Genomic DNA, 25395 nt, shown 5'->3' with positions numbered 1-25395 from the left:
AACTCAGATTGCCTCAGTACAGCAAATTGAGAGAAGAGTGCTGTATGACTTAGAAGAATGTTTCCCTAAAATGTAATATGAGGCCCTCGGGCCTTCCACGAGTGAGAGTATCTCCATCTGACTCAAGTGTGGAAAGGCTTAAGGTTATGAATTCCCCAAGAACAGGTCCAGCAGAAGGAGACTGATAACCTTTCTTGTCTTTTCTCTGCTAGATGGCCTTCTACACTTTTCCTTAATCAAGGGTGTAACACTTGGAGAGCCTAGCTTAATGAGAGCCTCACTCTGTTCCATTGGTCTATGTGCCTGTCACTGAATCAGTATCATACTGTTTTGGTTAATATAGTTGTGTAGTAGGTTTTGAGATTAGTGAGCGCTATGCCTCCCACTTCATTCTTGTTTTTCAGAAGTGCTTTGCTTATTTGAGGTCTTTTTCCTTTCCCAATAAACTTGACAATTACCTTTTCTATCTCATTGAAAAAGGATTTTTTTAAAAAAAACCCAAATACTGTATAAGACCATTATTGTAGAAATAGAAAGATACCTAGTAAAATGTGCATGAGGTCACAAGAGGAGGGGGTGGGAGGAGAGGGGTGAGGATGGGTGCCGGGCGGGAGAATCATAGGGTCACACAATTTGGTGGGTGGAGGAAGGGATGGGTAAAGGAAAGATCTGGCAGGGATCAGGAAACACAGGGTAATGGTGAGCATAGTTCAATAATGATTAATTTTATAAAATATAATGAATGGTTGTATGAAACACAATGTGAGTGAAGGATGGTGTGAAACATGATGTATACCAACTTTGTAAGCAAACCAATACAAAATAAAAATTTATTTCTTTCTTTTAAAAGAGAGCCTCATTTCGGCTCTGCAGTTTGCAGATTCCCAAGCCTGTACTCCTTGCCCCCATGACAAACAGATGCTGTGTGCAGGCCGGGGCAACAACAGTCATTGTTGGGCTGCTTTGGTTTTCCGTTTCCAGGAAATGGAAGTGTTTTCCAGCTAATTTCAGATCCCAACTTGCTGAGTTATTTGGTAAGGGAGTGAGAAACATGAAGTACTCTCCAGAAAAGAACAGGCACGAGGATGCCCTCTCATAGGCCCTGGCACTTTTCCTTCAGTGGCCCTGTCCGCAGGGAGTCGTGCAGCTCACCTGAAGACAGTGCAGAGCCTTGCTGGGGGTTTGGAGCCACCAGTGGCTCCATGGGAGAAAGATGGGCAGTCTCCTCTTGGGTGATGAGCAGCCTCAGAAAGCCTGCTGGAGGGTCAGCTACGAGTTCTGACTCAATGGCAATGCGTGAATATACATGAGTATACGTATCGTAAGGAGTCCTGGTGGCATCATGTGTAACACGCAGGGCTGCTAAATCAAAGGAATCCACCAGCCACAGCCTCCAAAGCCCGAGACAGGATTTGCTATGAACAGGACTTGACTCAATGGCTTTGAGTTTTATATGCACCATAACTTGCAATTGCGTGTTTAAGAGTGTGAGTCTTTGTTTAGTGTTTGTCTCTCTGCCTAGATGGTTAGTTCCTGAGGATAAGGATCTTTTGTCCACTATCGTGTCCAGCCTCTATGTGTGCTTGTGTGCATGTGTGTGTGTGTAAGAGAGATGAATAAGAACATGCACCTGTCTCCTCAGGGAAATTAAAACGCTGAAGCGCTACTAAACTCAATACTGTCGAACCTGAACAGACTCATAGTGGACCCTCCAGTGGGTTTCTGGAGGCTGTGAATCATGTGGGAAGAGACTGCCCATCTTTCTCCTACAGAGGCACTGGTGGATTTGAACCACGAGAAGGGCTGCCTCTGGGTTAGCAGCACAAACAGAGCTCCCCAAAGGTCTTCAAAGGGAGAGGGATAAGAGGAAACATTCTGTTGTGAATTATTTCAAAAGCCCAGGAAATACATGCACAATCTTCAAGTAGCCATGTCCCATTTCAATCAGCCTTTACCTTTTCATCCACCTTGGTTCCTTTTTCTTTTAATTGAGCTACAGCTTGCACAGAGTGAAACACAGATCTCTAGTGTCTTAACCAATCAATTTTGACAAATTCATACACATGTAACCCTTATTAAGATGCAGAACATTTCCATCAATACAGAATGTTTACTCCTCTCCTTTGCATAGGAAGCTCTGATGGCCTAGTGGCAAGAAGCTGCACTGCCATCCTAAAGGCATGTAGTTCGAATCCACCAGCTGCTCCCATTTCCAGAAACAAGCTCAATCTTTTTTCTATTATCATAAGTTAGTTCTGTCTATTTCACATAAATGGACTGAAGCATATGTTTCTTGTGCCTCTCTTCCTTCACCCACGAATAATTTCAAGATTCAATCTCTGGTATCTTTGAGATTTATCCATGTTCTTCTATGTAGCTATAGTTTTTAGTCCTGTGCTGGACACATTCCGTAAACAGACATTTTGATTATCCATCTTCATATTGATAAGTACGTAGGTTGTTTCTATTATTTTGCTATAATGAACAAAATTGACATCGACATTCTTGCAGAAAGTGGTCCCTGGGCATGTCTGCATTTCTCTTAGACACAAACCTGTGAGTGGAATTCCTGGAACTATACATTTTCCTCTTTTTAAAAGAAACTGCCAAATAGTTTTCTAAAGTAATTGTATCATTATATAAAATGATGGTCATGTAAGGCCATCAACATGTAAACAGTTTGCCTTACCTCCTCCCCAACATTTGGAGTATAAATCTTGTTCATTGTAGCTATTCTAGTGGCTGTGTTCCATACTGCTGCTGAGTAATGTTTTCAGAGGCAGTTAACCACATGGGAGGAGACGGCCCATCCTTCTCCTGCAGAGCAGCTGGTGGCCTCTAACTGTGTGCCTTTAGGATTGCAGTGCAGCTTCTTGCCACTAGACCACCAGAGCTCTAGATACTCTACTACTAACCAAAAGGTCAGTTATTTCAACCCACCAGCTGCTACAAAGAAAGATGGTGAGGCAATCTGCCTCTGGGAAGGTCCAGAGTTTTGGAAATCCCAGGGGCACTTCTACTCTATCCGACAGAGTGCCTATAAACTGGAATCAACTCAGTGGTAATGGGTTTGGTTTTGTGCTTAGTGGGTGTGTAAATGGTTTTAACTGGCATTTTCCTGGTAATTTGTTACACTGAGTATCTTTTCTAAGATTACTAGCCATTTGTATATCTTATGAAGGATTTGTTCAAAGAGTTTTGCCAATTTAAAATAAAATTGAATTGTCTACTTATTATTGAGGAACAGGGATAATATGTCCTTTATATATTCCAGACGGAAGTTCTTAGTCAAAGATATTTTGCAGATATTTTCTTTTAGGCTACGGTCAGTCTGTTTGTTTGTTCTTTTCCCTTAATAATATTTTTTGCTAAGCAGAAAAAGCCCAACTTAAGAGTTTTCAATGGGTTGTGATTTCTGTTATCATCCCAAAGAACGTGAAAGGTTATGAATATTCTCTAAGCTTTTTACATTGTCTTAGTTTTTGCGTTTAAGTTTGTAACTTATTTCAAGTTGGTTTCTGGGTCTAGTGTGAGGCATGATATGAGTTCAGGTTCCTTTTTCTCCAGATGTTTATAAAGTCCATTTTTCTTTAGTCATTAAATTGCTGTGGTACTTCTGCCAAAGTCATTTGGCCTTCTCTGTATTACTCTATTTTCTGGGCACTATGCTCTGTTCCCTCAATTTACTGGTACATCTTTTTGCTGTTATCACACTAGATTATTGCAGCTTTATAGTAAAGCTTGTTATCATGAAGGATTTCGTGTTCCAACTTTGGCTGTTTTAAGACTATTCTGGTTCATCCAGGTTACCAATTTTCCCAAATGTATTTTAAAACCACTTACCAAAAAAGGATGTTGGAAACTTTATTTAGTATTGAAACCAGAGATCACTGCCAAAATTTGACATCTTAACTCAATGTTGAACTTTCAATGAATGGGGTTAATTTTTTTCAGCAATGTTTCATAGTTTTCAGTCTTAAATATCTTTCATGAAATTTATCCATAAGCATTTTATTTTTAAAAAATACAGTGTTGTTAATGTGTACTTTAGAGTCAGAAACAACCCATAGCTGACTCACTGGTGGGTTTTCAGAGGCAGTTAATGACACGGAAGGAGAATGCTCATCCTTCTCCGGTGGAGCAGCTGATGGCTTCGAACCATGTGCCTTTGGGATTGCAGCACAGCTTCTTGCCAAGAGGCCACAGAGCATTCTTGTTTCTTATTACATTGCTAAATCCACTTATCTGTTCTAGCAATGCTTTCGTAGATTCCTTAGTATTTTTTAATAAGTAGCTCTGGTAACACCATGCTGCCAGTGGTTCAAACCTACCAGTTGCTCTACAGAAGGAAGATTGGCAGTTTGCTCCAGAAAAGACTTGGGAACCCAATAGGTGCATTTCTACACTATCTTACAAGAGTAATTATGAGTAGTTAGGGAATTGGGAGCAAAGGTTTGATTTTGGTGTCATTAACAATCATGTCTTCTCTAAGTAAGAATCCAAGGGATTGTAAAATGGTACAACCACTCTGCAAGGCAGTTTGGCAATTCCTCAAAAAGCTGAACAAAGAAATTCCACATGATGCAGTTATTTCACTGCTAGGATTATACCCTGAGGAAATGAGAACTGAGAAACAAAGGGAGATTTATATACAAATATTAATAACAGCATTATTCACCATCACAAGAACATAGAAACAAACCAACAGATCAAATGTCCAACTGCAATCGAATGGGCTGAGAAACTGTGGTACATTCACACTATGGAATATTATGCAGCAATCAGGAACAACAATTTAGAAAATGACTATGTAACTTGCGAGAGACTGGAGAACATTATTCTGAGTGAACAACTCAGTCTCATAGGAGAAATACTGCATAAGACCATTATTGTAGAAATAGAAAGATAACCAGTAAAATTTGTATGAGGATCCAAGAGGAAGGGAGGAGGAGCAGAGGGGTGAGGACAGGCAGAGGGGACATCAGAAGGCTGCACAATTTGAAGGATGGAGGGAGGAGTGGGTAAAGGAAATGAGAAAAGATCTGGTCGGCATTTGGAAAGACATGGCAATGGTGGGCATAGTTCAACGTTGATTAGTTTTCTAAAACATAATGAATAGGAATGAGTGAATGAAACACAATGTATACAAACTTTGCAATCAACCAATATAAAAGAATTTTTTTTTAAAAAAAAAAGGCAATAAAATGCACACCCATGTTTATCGCGGCTTTGTTCACAATAGCAAGGAGTTGGAAACAAACTAAGTGCCCATCAACAAACAAATGGAGTCAGAAGCTGTGGTATATTCACACAATGGAATACTACACTGAATTCAAAAACAAGGAACTCATGAAATATTATTCAAAATGGGTGACCCTGGAGGACATTATGCTGAGTGAAATATCTCAGTCACAAAAGGACAAATACTGCATGGTGCCACTGTTGTAAAATATGACTGACATCAGGGTTGGGGGGAGACTGAGAAAGATGGGATAAATAATGTATACTGCATTGAAACAGATGAGGGAGAAAACTGTTTTAAAGGGATATGTGATTTGGTATTTTTGTCATGACAGGAGTACAGAACGAAGGCTGCATAATGGAATGGACCTGGGGGGAGGGATTGTAAAACAATGAAAGACTTTTTCTTCTACTTTTCAAAGAGAAGAGTGTACTGGGGTGGGGGGGAAGAGTGGGCAGGAAGAAAAGTGCAACAATGGATGAATGAATGGAAATCCAAAGTCTCTGTAAATTTTCATTGAAATGAATAATAAAAAAATCTTTTAAAAAGTTCCTTCTGGAACTGCTAGGAGATGTGAACTACTGGAGACTTATAGTCTCTTAGTCAGAAGTGCAAAAATACTACAGACTACACCAAGACAGCGTTAATTTGTCTTCTCAAAAATACATATACTTGTCTTATCCTTATCACGTTGTATGAAGACCACCAGTGTAATTATGGATAAAGATAATGAATGCAAATGTCTTCGTCTATTCCCAACATTAAGGGAAAATGTTCCACTGTTTCATTTTTAAGTGCTATTAGCTGTAGGCTTTTTTTGTTTGTTCTATTTTATAAAATCAGACTCTTCTACTCTAAGTATGTTGAGAACTTTTTGCAATAAAATGAAGTGTTTTGGCCAATGCGTTTTCTTCATCTACTGAATGGCTGTTATACATTTCTCCTTTAATCTGTTAATACGATGAATCACATTGCCTTGTTTCCAAGAATTAAACAACTTTGAATTCCTCAGATAAGTCTCACTTGGTTATCAAATATTTTCCTCTTTGTACGGTTTGCTGGATTGCATTTGCTAATATTTTGTGAAGGACTTGAATTTACATTCATGAGTGGTATCAGCAGTTTTCCTTTCTTGTAATGCCTTGCTGAGTTTCGGGACTGGGTCATAAGAGCCTACAGGATGAACTGGAAAATGTTCCTCCTCCTATTTTCTGAAAGGGTTTGTGCGGGATTCTAGAATGTCCTCCTTACCTGTTAGGTTATTGGGTTTGGGTTGTTCTTTGTGGAAATTTAGTCATGAATTCATGTGAAGAACATTTATGTGGAGCTTTTAGATTTTGTTATTATTGTGTCTGTCTTGGTAATCTGTGTCTTTCAAGAAATTTTTCTATTGTCTCAGGTGTCAAATTTACAGACATAAAGTTATTCAGAATATTCTCTAATCATCTTCAAAATGTCTGTGGAAGCTGTAGACATGTCCTTTCTTTCATTCTCCACTTTGGCAATTTGTGGTTTTGCTCATTTTACTTGTGTACTCTTCCTAGAGACAACGTAATGTTATTGCTTTCTCAATAGATCACATTCTGGTTTCTTTCTTTCTTTTTTAAAATCCATTTCTTAAATAAACAGAACCTCATAGATAAATGAAAGACGCCAGAAATTCCTTCCCTACATTGACTCTCTTTCTCTTCCTTAGCTATCCACTCTCCTGAGTTCCATGCTTGTCTTTCTTCTATCATTTGAACGGCAAAATCATGTTAATTTCGGCTGTTTTCCTAGGACCCTCTGTTTACTCACCACGTTTCCTGCCTCTGCAGCCAGCCGTGCCGCATAACGAGCAATCAGTCGGTGTTCCTCATCCAGTCGGCTAGGGCTGTCCAGGACACTGTCAAAGAGAGAAAAAGCCAATAGGTATCTATTAAACATCTCCTACTCCTGTTCCGTTCTGAAGAGAGAATGGGGGGTGGGTGTGTGTGTGTGTGTGTGTGTGTGTGTGTGTGTGTGTGTGTGTGTGTGTGTGTGTGTGTGTGTGTGTTTTTTAAAAAAGAATGGGAACAGAAGACATGGAGATCTGGCTGCAGATACCAGTGGGCTTCTCAGTTAAAAGAGAGGGTTAGAATTAAGGCCATACGTGCCATCCCTCTTCAGCAGCACGTCCTCACTGCTTCCACACCAGCACAAAGGTGTTTCTTTTGAATGCAAGCGATAAGAAAAAGTGGGCTACTCAGAAAGTCTGAGACAGGAATTTCTAACTAAATTTTTAGAAAAGTTCATGACTTTTGGACCTTGATCTGAATTCAGAAAGACTTTTAAAGAAACCCAAAAACTAAAACAAAAACTCTAAAGCATCATGAAAAATAAGCAATGGAAGAAAAAGACATATAACATTCGTTGGTCCAAAGTGAAGAACTCTAGCCAAGACAGGCTTAACATAAATAAAAATGGAAAAGTCTCTATGGTATCAAATTCCCCTCCCCATCTCCTCTCCTTTCACAATGCTCATTCTTTAATGACAGCTCCATCTCAGAATGAGTTTACTGTTTTTAACTCAATTATCAGCACTTAAAAACTCTTGGCTGGAATTTAGCAGCTGAAGTAAGTGATATAAAAAATGTAAAAGACTAAGTTGATTATTCATCCAATCTTGTTATAATTAATGGGTTCTAGTTTTCCTAGATTTTGTTTTACCTTTTTCAGTATCACTATACCTATGGACATTTTTTAAACTTTTTTTTTTAAATGGACAGTTCTACAGGGTTAACTTGGTTTTTCCTCCTGGCTGGATTTTTAAAGTGTAGTTGAAGTCTTCTTTCTATAGCATGTGTCAGCATTAAATTTTAATTTTAGGTTGGTAAATGCTTGTCTCTGGCATGTATAACTATCCTCTTGAAAGATGGCCATGGTAACCAGAACATGCAAGCACCAGTTAATTTTAATATCTGAGGGTTAAGTGTCCAAAGTCAGGGTGAAATGATGTAACATTTGTGCTTTAAGGGGATTTATCTGGAATAATAAATTATTTTCTTTTAAAAACATCAACAAAAATGTAGCTTTGTCTGGAAAACAGAAAATTAAGTCTAACATTTAGTAATGTTAGAAAGACAAGTGGGTGATACTATACCAGAGGTGACTGGAAGCCTAAGAACTGTCTCTTTAAAATGATGGCCTCTGCTCTTTGGCCGGGGCTACAGAAAAGTTCCGCTTTCTCTACCACATTGCATCTCCCTCGTTAATCTATTTAATTGGCTAAGCTTTTCAGACAAATTATCACTCTATGTTGATGAGAAGTTTTATGGCCTATGAAAATTATTTAAGGAGGTCTAGAAATGAAAAAACCATGTCTCTGGAAACTATGAACTTTGATAAAAGCTGATAGTTATAGAAAGGCTTTAGGCCTTTTGTTCATAGGGTTGCTTTGAGTCAAGCTTGACTTGACGGCAATCAACAACACAACGGAAACGTTTAGGTTGGAACAACTCCACAAGGAAAAAAGAGATGCTGTACTCACCCAGTGCTTAGCTCTCCAAGGGCTACTAGCCATCAATTCCTGCTCAGGGGGCCTAGTCTCTTAAGACTTCCCAGGTTTCCACGAGACTTGAAGACCTTGGCTAAACGCACCACAAACCTTTTTGGGCTGCAGGTATCAGGTAGCACGTTTCTGGCCAACACCATGCTATTTTTACCACTAAAGATTTTCATCATCCTGGACAACTGCCCTTACCAATTAATTATACACAATCTGCCTGCCAGAGGTGAAGCCACTCTGCTCCTTGAGACCCAGAAGCTGGCTCAGGGTTACCTCTGGATAAGGAGACATGCTCTGTGAGACTACACACAATTAGCATGTCCTCCTATCTTCCCTCCCATAGGATAAGCCTATTAGGCATACTTGGGAGGCAAGAAGAACCCTACAGTTTCTTAAAAGCCTTAGAGATAAGTAAATGTCAAAAAATAATGATGTTCCTTGTTCAAACTGGGAAACAGTATGAAGTGTATTATTAAAACCAGTCCTTCTCACATGTACTTTTTTTCATATGAACTATTAATTTGGTCTTCTGTTATCAAGGGAAATACTAGTGAGGTCAAATGACCCTCCCAAGGAGGAGCCATGGTGTTCCATGGGAAAAACTAAGATCAAAATTTAAGGCTCCAGCCTCTGTTGTGTGTTCAGTTTATTAAATATGGTTTTCTCTTTAAGAATGAGGGTTCTCTGAGCAGAGTTTTACAAGCTGTTTGAAATCATGGCTCTGCTGCTGTGTAGAGAAGATGGATGGCTTTAGATAATGAAAACTTAACCTGTCATCCTTGAAGAATGTGGTGAGTGTGGGAATAGGGTGGATGAGCAGCTCTGGGTCTGCCTGAAAGGAACAGCACTTTGGTGTTGGTGTTATTTCTTATAAAGGATTAACTCTGGTATGAGCACTGGCTACCAAACATTTTCCCATCTGAACTCACCATGGGATCAGCCATGCTCTCATATTAACTCAATGGTTTTCAGATAAACAGGTATGTAGGGTATTTTTATATATAAACATGAGGAGATATATATACACCTTAGAAGAAGCCCTTCATGTGATACTGACATAGTATCACCAAATAAGAATTATTTAAGATGTTAACAATGATAGATTTCTGGAGGCAGATGAGGTCTGGAGTATCAAAGTCTTCAAATTTGACCAAGTGAAATGTTTTTAGGTTGATCAACACTAAACTTTGAATAGCAACTGAAAGTTTTCTTTATTTAGGCAAGAATGAATCCTAAGAGGTTGCACCAAACATTTCTGCAAATGTTACGTCTGCTATTTCAGAAGTCTCAGAGGCTTGTTTGTTCTTTAAGGGTAATCTCAGGAAAGCGACTTCACTTTAAGGGAGAAATTCTGCCTACAAGTAAGTGCCCAAGTTTGGCAAGAATTGTTTCCTTTTAGAAGCTAATGCTTTAAGCAGTTAAACTCGGCCAAATACAGTGGGTAACTACTCAACAAAACACCAAGTGCAGAGCTTTTCCGGCTGGTAGTCTCAGGTGATGGAGCTGTCCCTCCCTCCGACCAACCCTCAGCTGCCCACGTAGTGCACTGCCCTACCACTAACCGTGCACAGTGCTGCAGGCGGGCCACATAGGAAGCTATCAGCGCATGCTCATCCGCCAAGTGACTGGGGATATCCTGGCTATACTGTAACCTGGGAACAATGGAGGCAAAGACAGCAAGCATGACACACACACAGAGGGAGAAATGAACATGGATTAAAAAAGGCAAACATCAAAGGAAAAAATAAATCATGACAAGGCAAACAATTAAAAAACCAAACCATGATGCATAATGGAATCGGGATTAATGGTGTTAAGACCATATAGGAAATAATCTCATCCATCTTTTTAAAAACAGTTTGGGGGATTTCTTTGAATGATGCTAACACTCTTGAGAAGAACGTGATTAGTAAGGAGCCTTGCTCACCACTGCTGTCTGAGTTCTGGGCTCTGTGGTAGATGTATCTTTTTTTTTTTTTTTATGGTGAGAAAAATTTATTACATTTAGAATTAGCCCGCTGGACTCAGTTTAGATGATCCCAATTTTGTTGGCAACATCCAAAGCATCATAATCAGGAGCAAGTCGAACATAGGCCTTCTTCTCTCCATCAGGCCTAATCAAAGTGTTGACCTTAGCCACATCAATGTCATAGAGCCTCTTTACAGCTTGTTTAATTTGGTGCTTATTGGCCTTGACATCCACAATGAACACAAGTGTGTTGTTATCCTCTATCTTCTTCATGGCTGACTCAGTGGTCAGGGGAAATTTGATGATGGCATAGTGGTCAAGCTTGTTTCTCCTGGGAGCGCTCTTCCGGGGGTATTTGGGCTGCCGTCGGAGTCTCAGCATCTTAGGCCGCCGGAACGTGGATGACGTGCGAATCTTCTTTTTTTTTTTTGTCTGTGGACGCCCTTCAGGACTGCCTTCTTGGCCTTCAATGCCTTTGCTTTGGCTTCAGTTTTGGGAGGGGCAGGGGCTTCCTTCTTCGCTTTCGGCACCATCTTCATAGTGGTAGATGTATCTTTTAAGGAATGCTGTCTAGTGAGAAATGAGGTTGACGTGCAGTAGGACTAGTTGATATTACTCTATGCTCCCTGAATGCTAGGCTGTAGGTAGCTTTTGTTCCAAGTTTGAGAGCTGGCATGGTTATCTCTTCTCAGTTAAACGTTCTCATTTCTGTAAAGGGAACCCACCTACAGTATTATCAGTTCATTTCCCCCCCCATAAAGTTGATACTCAGATCAAAACTGTTAGAACTACATTTAATTCTAAGACTGTATTCTCAAAATTCTAAGGACCTCTCTTATACAGGTACATGTAGTTTGAAGCAGACAACAGCCTTTTTTTAACACTCTTTACTACAGATAGCTTAAAACATACAGAGGAATAACATCCTGACTCCTGTTCTTTTACTCATCATCAAACTTGCATAAATCTCAGTATTCTGCCAATCTTCTTTAATGTTCTTTTCTCCCTCAGGAGAGGATGGCCAGAGCGAATCCTAGACAATCTGCTTCATCTAGGACTGTTTCAGCACGTATATCTATCAGACTGTGAAAAATTTTAATGTAACCTCAATGCTTTTATTATGTCTACCAAAACGGACAGAATTTAGTAGCATCATCTGCAAATTTCCTTAAATCCACAGAAATGTCCTCTCACAGTTAAAAACCAAGCAGGCTGTACACACTGCACTTGCTTGCACTTGATCACTGTGTTTCTGTTTTCAAGCTACAGCGATTCTGGGTCCCCCTATTTTCTTTCATTACACAGATGTGTGCAGAAGCCATGCCATTTATCTTGTAGAACATCATACATTCTGGACTTGACTGATTATTCTTTATGCTATCATCTAACTTGTTTCTCTGTCTTAGATCTAGAAGTCTCACTCACTAGGCTAATTTCTTTTTTGTTTTTGTAAAGAACTGGCAAAAATAGATCATACGTAAAATGGCTTCTTGTTATTGTGTGCTGTCAAGTCTAAACCGACACTTAGCTGACCCTCCGGCGGGTTTTCAGAGGCAGTTAATCACACCAGAGGAGTTTGCCCATCCTTCCCCTCAGAGCAGCTGATGGATTCTGAGTGTCTCTGGGATTGCAGCACAGTTTCTACCACGAGGTTACCAGAGTGCACGACTTTATTAAGAGAGCTCAGAAGTGAAGGAAGACTCATCAACAACCTGCACTACGCAGATAACACAACTTTGCCTGCTGACACTGAAGAAGACCTGAAGCATTTGTTGCAGAAGGTCAAGGATTGCAGTCTCCAAAAAGATTGAAGCTCAACATAAAAAAAAAATCCTACAAACCCCCAACAAAGATTCTTACCACTGGGCCTATTGGCAGCATCATGATATAGAAAAGACTGAATGAAGTTATAACAATTTTATCTTGCTTGGCTCCACAATCAATGTTGGCACCAGAAGTCAGGAAATCAAAAGACAAATTGCATTAGTAAAATGTGCTGTCAGGGACCACGCAATAATGCTGAAGAGCAAAGATGTCAGTCTAGAGACTAAGGTGCGCCAGATCCAGGCCACGGTCTTTGCAATTACTTGCTATGCATCAGACAGCTGGACAATGACTAAGGATTAGAGAGCAAGAATTGATGCCTTTGAGTTGTGGTGATGGGGAAGAGTCTCAATCATACCATGGACTGCCAAAAGGTTGGTCCCGGAGACGGTGTAACCAAGTTGCTCTTTGGAGGCAAGGATTTTGAAACTTCACCTCATATACTCTGGGCATTTCACCAGGAGGTACTGGTCTTTGGAGAAAGATACTTTGCTTGGAAGAGTGGGAGGACAATGCAGGAAAGGAAGACCCTGGATGATACTGGGACAATGCAGGCAAGTGTGTCAGAGACAGTGAAAATGGTTCAGGACAGGGCACTCTTCAGAGCTATTGTGCACAGGGTTGCTATGAGTCGCAGGTGACTCAATGGCACATAAGAAGAGTGGTGTAGTCTGTAGGGAGCTGTGTTGCTAACCGAAAGGTCTTGCCTCTCTGGTGGTCTGAAGTTTGAGACTATATTAACTTCCTTACTTTCTGGCACAAGAATTCCTGGTACAATCTTGTCTTTATCGGCCTTCAACCCAGAACCACCATTCTTTCAAGGATTCTGGTTCCATTTACTGGGAAACAGTATTTAGAGATCACGATCAGGGTACTATGGTCTCACTGTTGCTTGCTTCTATACCTTTTTTGGTGAATAATGCTAAGAAATTTGTTAGCCTGTGGTTGTTCTGTGCCATTGAGTTAGAACTGACTTATAACTGACCCTTCACTGTGTTTTCAGAGGTTGTAAACAGCACAGGAGATTGCCCATTTTTTCTCCCATGGAGCCGCTGGGAGCTCTGAACTGAGTGCCTTTGGGTTGGCAGAGCCAACCCAAACTACCCTAACCACTAAACCACCAAGACCGCTTGCTAGTTTAGAAAGCAGACACAAAAGTCAGTTCTTTCAATTTATACAAAATGTCATCCCATTCTCTTCTGACTTGCTTTGTTTTGGTGAGAATTCAGTGGTAATTTTTATTTTTATTTTCTGTACGTCACACTTCCCATCCAAGAGGTGCTCTGAACAATGTTCTCTTTATGGACTCAAAACTTAACTCAAAACTCACAGTTCATTTCATTCGAGTGTCTGAGGCTGTAAATCTTAATGGGAGGAGAATGCCTATTTCTCTCCTGAAGAGCCCTGGGGGATCTGAGCAGCTGGCAAAGCACACCTTCTTGCTTAGCACAACAGCACTACAAGCTGTGCCACCAGAGCGCCTTCAAACCACTTCACTGCAATCTGGTTATCATATGCATTGGTCTGATTTTCTTTGTGTTCAGTTTTTAACTGAGTATCTTTTATTTGTTGTTGCTGTTATTGTTATGTACCATCAAGGTGCTTGTGACTCAAAGTGACCCTATGTACAACAGCCCTATATCCTGCTCTACCCTGTACCAATCTTATTGTCTCTGACACACCTTCCCCCATTACCCCAGTCACTGAGTGAATCCGTCTCATCAAGGGTCTTCCCCTACTGCACTGACCCTCCACCCTCCCAAGCATGACATTCCTCTCCAAGGACTGGTCCTTCCTTGCAACATGTCCAAAGTATGTCAGACGAAGCTTCAAAATCCTTGCCTCCAAGGAGCAGCCTGGTTTAACCCTCTCTAGGATGAACCTGTTTGTTCTGGCAGTCCATGGTATATTCAATACTCTTCTCCAGCACCACAGCTCAAAGGCATCAATTCTCCTTCTAACATCCCTAGTCATTGTCCAGATTTCTGATGCATAGAAAGTAATTTCAAAGACCATGGTCTGTTTTCATGAATTTACAAAAATATTTACAATTTTTGAAGAAAAAAACCCCCTTTTGTTTTTCTCTCTCCCTTCTGTTGGACTGTCTGACCTTACCCTATGTAGGTCACTGAGAGTATGTTACCTTTTCACTTTTTGCTCTGTGCTTTATCTTGCATAGATAGTTTGGACTGCTATGTCTTCAGGCTCTATGAACTTTTCTTTTATAATTTCTGATCTACTATTGAGCAGATCCCTGATTTTTTCATTTCAGGCATTACTTCTATCCATTTTAAAAATTATTTTTGTGTATTTAACAAACTTAACTGAAGTAGAGTACATATGCAGAAAAGTTCTAATTATATTTCAGTAGTTGTCTTTTATAAATTTCTCATTGTATTTTTATGTTCCTTTATTTTCTTTTTTAAAATAAAATTTTCACTTTTAATGGAAGTTTACAGAAAAGTTATATTCTCATTCATTCACTATGGCATGTTGTTACCCCTTCTCCTTTCTTTCCTCGTCCCCAGTTCATTCCCCCCCCCAAAGGACCTTTCTTTAATGGTTACCAGGAAAGGAAGGGAGAAGCATTAACCAGATAGTTTAAAAACAAACAAAAACCTCCACTGTACTTAAACTGATTCAGACTTCTTCTTGTTGTTAGGTGCAGTTGAATTGAGTATGACTCATAGCGACCCTACCCAGTTCATTATTTTAGTTTTTCAAAAAATATTCGCTAATTTTATTTATCATGGCCAATGTAAAGTTGGTGTCTATTGATGACTAACCTTGTTATTTCTGGATCTATTTCTATTGACTACTCTTTATACTGGGTACTGGCTCTACTTTCTTCTATCTTCTAATTTTTATTGGCTGATGTACATTGTGGGTATTAGGCTGTTGAGTGTCTGGATTTTGTCATGGTCCTCAAAACAGTTTGGTAGTCAGTTAATTTACATGTAGATCAACTTGATCATGTTTAATTTTCATTTATCTTCATTTCAGGCTACTTTCATCTTGCTCCCTACGGTGGGATCTTTGTGAAATGTTTGCTTAATGCCCCAACTATTCAATGATGCCCCTTCTCTCTGCTGTTACTGTGCGATGTTGTGGAGGTGCTTCTGACTCACAGTGACCATATGCACCACAGCACCAACCCTCTCCAATCCTGCAACATCCTCATAATCTCTGCTGTGCTTCTGACAACTGCTGCACTCATTATGTTAATCCACCTCTTGGAGGTTCTTCCTCTCCTTCTGTGATCCACCACTTTCCAAAGCACAGCGTCCTTTTCCAGGGAATGACCTCTCCTGATAACATGCTCAAAGTATGAGAGATAAAAATCTCATCGTCCTGCACTCTAAGGAGCATTCCATCTGGACTTCTTCCAAGACAGACTTGCTTGTTCTTTCAGTCACCCAAGATACAGTCAATATTCTTCAACAATGCATGCTTTTCAAAGGCATCAATCTTCTTGGATAGTCCTTAGTTAACTTGCACATGATTATCAAGCAATTGAAAACATCATGGCTTGGGTACCTTAGTCTTTTAAACTAACACCTTTGCTCTAAAGACTTTAAAGAGGTCCTTGACAGATTTTCCAATGTAAGGTGTCTTTTGATTTCTTGACTGCTGCTTCCGTGAGTGCTGCCTGTGGATACAAATCAAAGGAAATCCCTGATAACTTCTTAGTCTTAGATTCATTAGTCTTTTTTTCCCATTTGTCAGGATACTGGCCTACTGGCTAAGTTGTGAGGATTTCTGTTTTCTTTATGGTGAGGCAAAATCCATACTGAAGGCTGCAGTCTTCTTCAGCAGGTGTTTCAAGTCCCCTTCACGTCCAGCAAGCACTCTTTCCTCTGGTTGGTTGGAATCTGAACATCTTTCAACACTGTGGGGACTCAGGAAGTTCTCTAGAAGTTGCTTCAGGTCAGGCAGTTGTTATTTGCCTAGTCTTATCAAGTCTCATTCCATTTCAGCTGAAGATTCAAGAGATCTCTACGTAGATTTATGGAGCCCTTTCTTTGCATAGCTTTCTACTCTATGGTACTCTGTGCTGCAAATTCCAGCCTCTATACATTCCCATTTCTGGCTCCTTATCTCAGCAAGACAGCCTTTCTATATTCGGCTCCTGCAGTAGAGTTTGCCAAATGCCTCTAGATAAACATCCTGGCTGGTTTTCAGGGCTTACTTCATTTACTTCCCTTCTCTCAAGGATCAATCCCACCCTATTTGATGCCATACTTTGGAGAATAGTCCTTTCCAATATAAGGATCAGTTTTTTCTAGTAGTTCATGTTGAGAGGGTTACTCAGATAAATGGTTACTCCATACAGCTAGAAGTTAAATGTTCTCTCTTTAGCAATTCATTTTTTAAATTGTACTTTATATGAAGACTAACACAATAATCAGAATAACGGGAAAGGGTGGCTAGGGAAAAGGGACTAACAGTAGGAATGGGGAAAGCAGCAGGGCCTTGGAGAGATTTTTGAAGATGTTTTTGAATACAGCTGATCTAATTCTGACAGTTTAGAGTTGCTGTTGCCGCTGTGTGCTTTCAAGTCTGACTAACTCACAGCTGACCTTCCAGAGGATTTTCAAAGGCAGTACAATCACAGGGGAGAAGACTGCCTTTCCTCCCCCTCCCATGGAGTGGTTGGTGGGTCCAAAACATGTGCTTTTGGGATTGTAGCACAGCTTCTTACCGTTAGGCCACCAGACCTCCCCAAAGATGCCAGAGAATCTGTCAATCATTTTAGAAGGGGTGGAGAGAAAGACACCAAGCATTTTAGTAAGCACCAGAAGAGACTTATCATTAACTGAGATGGGGTGAAGTACAGGAAAAGCAAGTCTGATGAGGAAGATAGAGAACTTCATTCCAAGCCTGCTAATGATGAGGTGTGTGTTAAACATTCAGGAAAAGATCCTGTTTGGAAGGTTGATAAATGTGCTAAGAACTCAAGGAAAAGGTCTGGGTCAGAAGAATGAGTTTGGAAATCACCAGTGTGAAGTTATTACTTAAAACGATGAGTCCGGATGGATCGCCTACATAGTGAGTGCAGAGTGAAGTATGTTCTCTATGGTACACTAACATTAAGAGTTCAAAGAGGTAAGGCAGAATTAGTCCAGGAGGCTGAGACACAGAAGGAAGCTACCCAGGAGAGCACAATACCCAGAAGCCAAATGTGGGAAATGTTTCAAGTAGGAGGGAAGGATCACCCGTGTCAAAAGCTACTGACATCTAGTAAGATAAGTACTGAGAAGTGACCCCTGGGCTTGGCTGTGTGGAAGTAATTTGTCTCCTAGACAGAAATCATTTTGGCAGAATAATAGGAGGTGAAAGTCTAAGTGGGGTGGGTTCAAAAGGGACTAGCAGGACAGAAATTGAAGGCATTCACTGAAGATAACAATTTCAAGGAGTCTTTTGGAAATGGGAAGGATATGTAGTGAGAACAGGAGAACAAAAACCTGAGGTGATGGAATGATTTTTTTTTTTAAAGAAAAAACTAGCATATTTATAGAGTAAGGGGAGAAAGATCGAGCTGAGAGGGAGCAAAGGGGAGGATGAAAGAGATAAGAAAGGAGACTGATTTATCAGAAGTCCTTAACTGATGGATGAAAATGAGATTCAGGGCATATCTGGGGAATCCGCAGACAAGAGGCGTGGCTGTGAGCATGGCCACGTGCACAGGGAAGGTGGGGTGGGAGTTTGCACATTTACTCTCCCCCCCTTGATAGCTTCTTTCCTCGCTGGGAAGACAAGAGTTTACTGTACTCCATTTTAGGTTTATGTGAAGAATGAGACTGAGAACCGGTGTTGTTTTCCAGATAAGTAGGGATCATGACCAAAAGGAAAAGCACGATCAGTAGCTGTCTATAGCACACAAGAGGCGTAAGGGTCTATTCATTTTCCGGTAATGCTGTCTGGGGTGTTGAGTGTTAGGCAGTCCCACTCACATGTATTGTTGATCTCCTGGACTTCTGTTTTGAATGTAAAGTTCCTTGTTAATAAATATATCAAACTTAACATACATATACATAGAATACATACATAATACCCAACCTGCATGCTTTACTTTAGAAATTTACTTTTTGGTTGTTTTTTTAAAATGAATTATTTACATTTTTAAAATTCATTTTAATGAAAGTTTACAGGGACTTAGGGTTTCTAGTCATTCATTATTGCATTTTTCTTCCTGTCCTCCCCAATTCACTCCTCTCCCTGAAAAGAAGATGAAAAACTCTTCCATTGGTATGCAATCCCTCCCCCCAAGTCCACCCTATAATGCAGCCTTAACTCTGGATTTCTGTAATGACAGGAATACCCATTCAAATATTCCTTTTAAACAGATATCTCTCTCATTTGTTTCAATGCAATATACACCATTCCTCCCCTCCTTTTCTGTCTTCCCTCAAAAACAATGTCAGTCCGTTCTATAACAGTGGCCCTATGCAATATTTGTCCTTTTGTGACGGAGATACTTCACTCAGCATAATGTCCTCCAGGGTCATCCATTTTGCATAATATTGCATGAGTTCCTTGTTTTTCAATGCAGCATAGTATTTGACTATATCAGCGCTTCTCTACCCATTCGTTTGTTGATGGGTACTTGGGTTGTTTCCAGCTCTTTGCTATAAAGCCACAATAAACATGGGTGTGCATATATCTGCTTGGGTGGCAGTTATGGTTTCTTAAGGGTATATTCCCAGTAGTGGAATTGCTGGGTCAAATGTTATTTCTATTTGCAGCTTTTTGAGAAGGCACCATACAGCCTTCCATAGTGGTTGCACCATTTTACACTCCCACCAACAGTGACTAAGGGCTCCAGTTTCTCTGCAACATTGCCAGCATTTGATGTTCTGTTAAATTTTGCTATTCTTTTTTAAAAATTTTATTTTATTTCATTATTTTTTTGTGTGTACCGTCAAATCAGATCTGACTGGTACAGGAGGAGATTGTTCCTCCTTCTTCAGCAGAGCATCTGGTGGATTCAAACCGTCCATTTCTGAGATTGCAGTTGCAGCTTCTTGCCACTAGTCCACCAGAGCTCGCCACAAATCTTGCTATTCTTACTGGGCTGAGATGGTATCTCAGAGTTGTTTTTGAGAGATTGACTTTTTAAAAAACAAAGTCAATAGTTTGGCATTCAGAACATACATTCCCATAAAAACAATTGTTGTGGTTAGGTGTCATCAAGTCAAGTATAACTCATAGTGTCATAGTGACCTTATGAACAATCCTGTCCTGTCCTATCCTCTTCATCTCTGACCTATATGAACCCATTGTTACAGTTAACGTGTTAATCCACCTCACTGAGGGTCTTCCTCTTGTCTGCAGACCTTCCAGCTTCCTAAGCATGATGTCTTTTTCCAAGGACCACTAGCAACACGCCCAAAGAACGTGAGACAAAATTCTGACATCTTTGCCTCCAAAGACTATTCTGGCTGCACTTTCTTCAAGACACATGTATGTGTTCTTTTGCCAGTCCATGGGATATTCAGCAATCTTCTTCAACACCACAGCTCAAAGGCACCAATTCTTCTGTTATCCTCATTCATTGTGGCATAGAAATAATCTTTCTGTTTTTAAGCTGTAAGATGGCAATTCAATTCACAAAGGGAGACTTTAAGTCCTAAATATATAATCATTCTAGTAACAATACTTATATGAACTGGGCATTTGAAGCAACATAACTATGAGAAAATACACAAGGGCTTCAAGTTAAATCAGTCAATGAGCTTTGTGGAGCTCCTACTAGGTGCTGGGCACCATGCCAGAAGCAGACAAAACCCAGACACAGTGGTTGCTCTCCTGGCACTCACATCTAGTAGGAGAAGAGATAATCAAATAGTCACACGAATAAATGTGGAATTGCAAATGTAATAAGTGTTAAGATGAGAGGGACATGGTCCTCTGAGAGAATACAATAGAAGAGTTTTATCCAATTAGGCTGATCGGCAAAGCAAGGGTGAGTAGAATGAACCTCAGAGTTTAAAAGAGAGTGATAATGAAAAGAACACCCTTCTCCCCAGGGCTCCCCTAAACAGTACTTGTTCTCTCCCCACCCTCCTCCAGCTGGAGCTAAAGCAATGATGACCAGAGTCGGGGGGGGGGGGGCAAGGGTCCTGATGAGACTGTCGGGGTCTAACGCAGGTAGCATTTCTAAAAATGTTTTCCCTAGATTTCCTCCTTCAGAAGCCTCCTGTTTCTACTGCATCATACTTTCTGGGAATGAGGGTGGGAATGTGCCTCTGACACCAGCTCCCAGGTGCCCCAGATGCACACCGACATGTGAAAACTGTCCTCAAGAGGGTGAGAGTCTGGAGTCTAGGCGATAACGGCTCCTGGGTGCAGGGAACACTAGTGACGGCTGGCAGAAGCTCGGAGGCACATCTTGTGGGGATCCAGAGCACGGGGGAAGGACCTGAGCGGGGACATTAGGGATGAAGGGCACGCGGGGAGGGGACAAGGGCATGGGCAGTGTGAGCAGGTGGGGAGCTAGGTGTGAAGGGCTCAGCCACTGACAGGAGACTAGCTTACTAAGTGGAGGCGGCAGCGCACGGCGGTCAAGAGCACAGGCTTTGGACTCAGGCAGTTGTGGGTTTAAACTTATGTTCTCAAACTTACTAGCTGTATGAACTTGAATGAAAACCTTTCTGCACCTTAGTCCCCTTATCTGTAAAATAAAAATACGAACAGGAAATATACCTCACGTCGTACTTACTTTAGCGCCAACCTGGCACCTGGCAGACAGACTAGCTGTCACTATCAGCGGAGCCCAGGGACCTACAGGTCCTTTTACACATGGCCTCCTCTTTAATCTCAGAACCATCTAAAATGGTATTACTGTCGTTCTCGTAGCTTCACCTTTCCCCTGAGTGTCAGGATCATGTCTTTGATGACTTGTCTAGTATCTGGAGTAACTGAGTAGTGCAAACGGGCTGATGTATGAAATCAAAAGAGTGGTGGTTCGCGCTCACCAGAGGCCACTTTGGAAGAAAGGCTTGGCTGCAGCCTTCTGAAAGATCAGTCACAGAAAACCCAATAGAGCAGAGCTTTGCTGACACACATGAGGTTGCCACGAATGGGGATGAATTCAATAGCAACTGGCTTGGGGTTGGTGGTTTGTTTTTCTACCCTCTTTTTATAATTTTTAAAAAATTCTACAATCTCTTGATTACCTAAGATTAGTATCTTAAATTTAAGTTCAAAACAAAATTCCTAACTCATATATTCCCTAAGAATACTTATTCAGTCCCTATCCCTAAGAATACTTATTCAGTCCCTACGCTGCTACTTCCATGGAAGAAGGATGGGCAATCTCCTCCTGTGCAATTAACTGCTGCGGAAAACCCGCTGGAGGATCAGCTATGGGTCGGTTCTGACTCTGTGGTACACAACAACACAACATTGCTATTCTTGAAGGCTGATCGATTGAAATAAACAGCAACACCATCACACAGCAAACGCCCACCCAAACCCAAGGAGATGTCTTACTTTCTGTCTTTTCTCACACTCCACATCCAAGTCCAGCTGGCCCTACTTTCAAACCAGCTACTTTTCACCGCCCTCCACAGAGGGCATAATTTTTCACTGAGAACTTTCAGTTAAACAGTTTTAATGGCTTCTTCGTCTCTCTGCTTCCATCGTTGTCCCCTTTAGTGAATTCTCCACACTGCAGAGTAATCTTTTAAAAACAGATGAGATTGGGGGCGATGAGAACGCTCTACAACTGATGTGGTGCTGCTTGTACAGCCTTGTAACTCGACCACCAAACCCCACTGAACAGTACACTTTTCAGTGTTAAATATAGGGTATCAACATGTTAAAACTCCTGGAATGTCAACTGTGGCACCGAGCTCAAAAGTAAAAGGATGGTGGATGGCAGAAGCCAGGAGGCTACAGACAATTGAGGGAGAAAGGCCACAGTGAACCTTGTGGGAGGGGATTTGAGCTGGACACTTCCGTGTGATTCATGGATACCTTAACGCAGGTATTCAAACTACAAGAACTCGTAGCCGCTGAGTTGGAACTGCCTCCTAGCTGACCCTGCTGTGAGTTTCCTCAGGTTTCAAACAACACGGGAAGACACTGCTCATCTGTTTTACATGGACCTGCTGGCTTGAACCAGCGGAGACGTGCCTGCCTTTGGGTTAGCAGTGCAACACCCTATGAAATACACCACCGGAGCTGGAGACATAGATAGACAACTGCTAAGTAACTCTAGACATATGGCTATACATTGGTTAATGTACATACATGTATTTCCTAGCTTTCTGCTGAGAAGGTACCTAGTATCAGTAAATACATCCAGTACCTTGATATTAATTTCTAATCCACAGCAAAAGAAAAGAAACCAGGGCTCTTTAGAACAATGGCTCATTTCAGGGCTGGAGAAAGGAACATATGAGATGAGGTTAAGACATGCTGTAATGCCAAAAGTTAGAGTACTCGGTACACAAGATAACACGTGTATGGCAAAGGGACACAGGGTTCGACCTGAAAGAACTCTCCAGGCTGAAACAACACCACTTTGAGCAATGAACTAAAAAATATACTTGGAGTTATGAGCCATCAGGTAGGAACTGACACATGGTGGAGGCTCCAGTAGGTTTTCAGAGGCTGTAAACTGCACAGGGGGAGGCTGCCCATCTTTATCCCATGGAGCAGCTGGGGGATTGGAATCACCAGCCTTTAGGTTGGCAGCACAGATCCTTACCACTAGGCCACCAGAGCTCTCTAAATAATGTACTACTGAATTACAACTTCCAATACAAAATAAATATTTATGTGTCCACATGGATATCAATAAATCAATAGGAGAAAAGGAAATGAACCTTCTTCAAAGAAGAAATCCAAATAACGCATGAACACAGTTCCCCCTGCAGGGGTAAAGCTTCATCTCCTTGCCTCCTCCTGGGCTATGGGCTGACCTTGGTGGCTCATCTGCAGAGAATAGGAAAAACTCTAACTTACTGCCTTTCAGTTGGAACTGACTCACAGCAGACCTCCCACTGAGTTTCTGGAGGCTGTAAATCACACAGGAGGAGATTACCCATCTTTCTCCTTCGGAGCTGCTGGTGGGTTTGAATCACCAGATCGGCACCACCTCTGGGTTAGCAACACAGCTCCCTACAGACTAGGCCACAGAGCTCCTGGTTTCCAAAGAACAGCATACAGGGACTTACAGGGGAAAGCAGCTTTACAGGTGAGGCACTTTGTAAACAGGTCCCTTGCCAAAGTAAATTATTTTTATTACACCACCAGATTTCATTTTATGAATAATGGTTTATAGTTATATACATTCTGATTTGATCCTCTTTTTTTTAAGCCAAGGTAAGTGTTACCCATGATGTAGCATGTCAGTAGCATGAGACATCACCGATGATACTCCCCTGACACATGATGAGGACACTTCACCTGTGTGCTATTAGTCCCCTAAACCTATAATCCCAGTCTAATAATGAGAATTACAGGAGAGACATTCTACAAAATACTAGACCCTTGCTTCTCAGAACTGTCAGGTCAAGTAAGACTAGGAAATGATTACAGACAAGAAGAGCTGGGATGACCTAACACAGTGCCATAATCTGGACTAGGAGGAAGATGTGAACAAAATAATTCATGAAATCCACATAAAGCCTAACGTCCATTAAGTAGCAACATACTGACGGTGAGTTCTTCATGGTATATGTACCATGGCGATGTCATGCATTGATTTTTAGGGGTAGATGATTAAACGATACATAGAAAAAAATCACTCCAACATTTCTTTAAATATTAAAAATCTCAAACTCATTGGCACTTGGGTTGGAAGCAACTCAGAGTGGACCCTTGCAGCGGGTTTTCAGAGGCTGTAAATCGCACAGGGGAGATGACCATCCTTGTCCTGCAGAGTCAATGGTGGCTGGGACCTGCCAGAGAGGAGCCACCTGGGGCCAGCTGTGCAGCACCCTGTGACAGTGCCCAAACAGGCTAAAATGAAGTTCACATAAAAAGACCTCTAGTGCTCAATTCTGCAGCACATATACTAAAACTGGAGTGATTCTGAGATTAGCATGGCCACGGTGCAAGAATGACACACAAATTCGTGAAGCATTCTTTTTTTTTAAAGTCAGATGCTATCATCCTTGTATTATCTACCTATGTTTCCGACTGAGTTTCCTATAGATCTTCTTTCTGCTAACTGTGCTCCAGCCACAATGATTTCTCTGTTATTCTAAGAAATTAGCAAGTTCATCCTCCCCACGGGACCTTGGTATTTTTGTCTTTTCCATTTGGGCTATTCCTTCAGGTCCATGCATGACTCGTCTCCTTACATCATCCAACCTCCTCATCAAAATGTCACTTCTTCAGAGTCCCTCCCTGGCCATTCCATTTCCATCCTAGTTCTTCTCTGTTCATCCGCCAACCTTTGTTTTTCGGTGAGGCACTTATCACTACCTTTTAATGATAATTTGGTTTTAATCTTCTCTGCTAGCATGGAAGTGACATGAAGTCAGAGACTTAACCATGACACAACTAGATCACTACCTCTTAAAACAGTGCCCGGTGCATAGTAGATATTCTGCAAATACTAAAAAATAAGACATTACTTCTGAAGCTGAAGTAATTAAGTATAGAGAGTTCATACAACAGGCAAGTGACAAGGGCAGAGTGTGAATGAGGTGACTTAAGAACCCTTTCCACTGCAACAAGTCGCCTCCAAAAGCGAAATGGGCCGACAACAGAGGAGGACAGGGGTAAGCGACCTGTATCAGAGGCAGGGGCGCTCCTGGAGCTGAGCTGCTCAGGGAAGGATGAACCTGGCTGAGGCAACTGTGAGCACATGGCAGG

General features: G+C 41.2%; 1 protein-coding gene across 1 annotated transcript in view; it reads right to left on the bottom strand.

Moving 5' to 3' along the window:
* DTNB (dystrobrevin, beta) overlaps positions 1 to 25395 on the bottom strand; it is a 371266-nt gene that overhangs the window by 89583 nt on the left and 256288 nt on the right. Inside the window, exons 10-11 of the mRNA XM_006880708.1 lie at positions 10331 to 10420; positions 7040 to 7127 (exon numbers count right to left, since the gene is read on the bottom strand). Coding sequence (XP_006880770.1) covers positions 7040 to 7127; positions 10331 to 10420 — 178 coding nt within the window. The remainder of the gene's footprint in view (positions 1 to 7039; positions 7128 to 10330; positions 10421 to 25395) is intronic.

The sequence above is a fragment of the Elephantulus edwardii genome, unplaced genomic scaffold (genome assembly GCF_000299155.1).
Source record: "Elephantulus edwardii isolate Elephantulus edwardi_28Jun2011 unplaced genomic scaffold, EleEdw1.0 scaffold00009, whole genome shotgun sequence".
Classification (NCBI taxonomy): Eukaryota; Metazoa; Chordata; class Mammalia; order Macroscelidea; family Macroscelididae; genus Elephantulus; species Elephantulus edwardii.
This window is presented reverse-complemented; position numbering and strand designations above follow the sequence as displayed.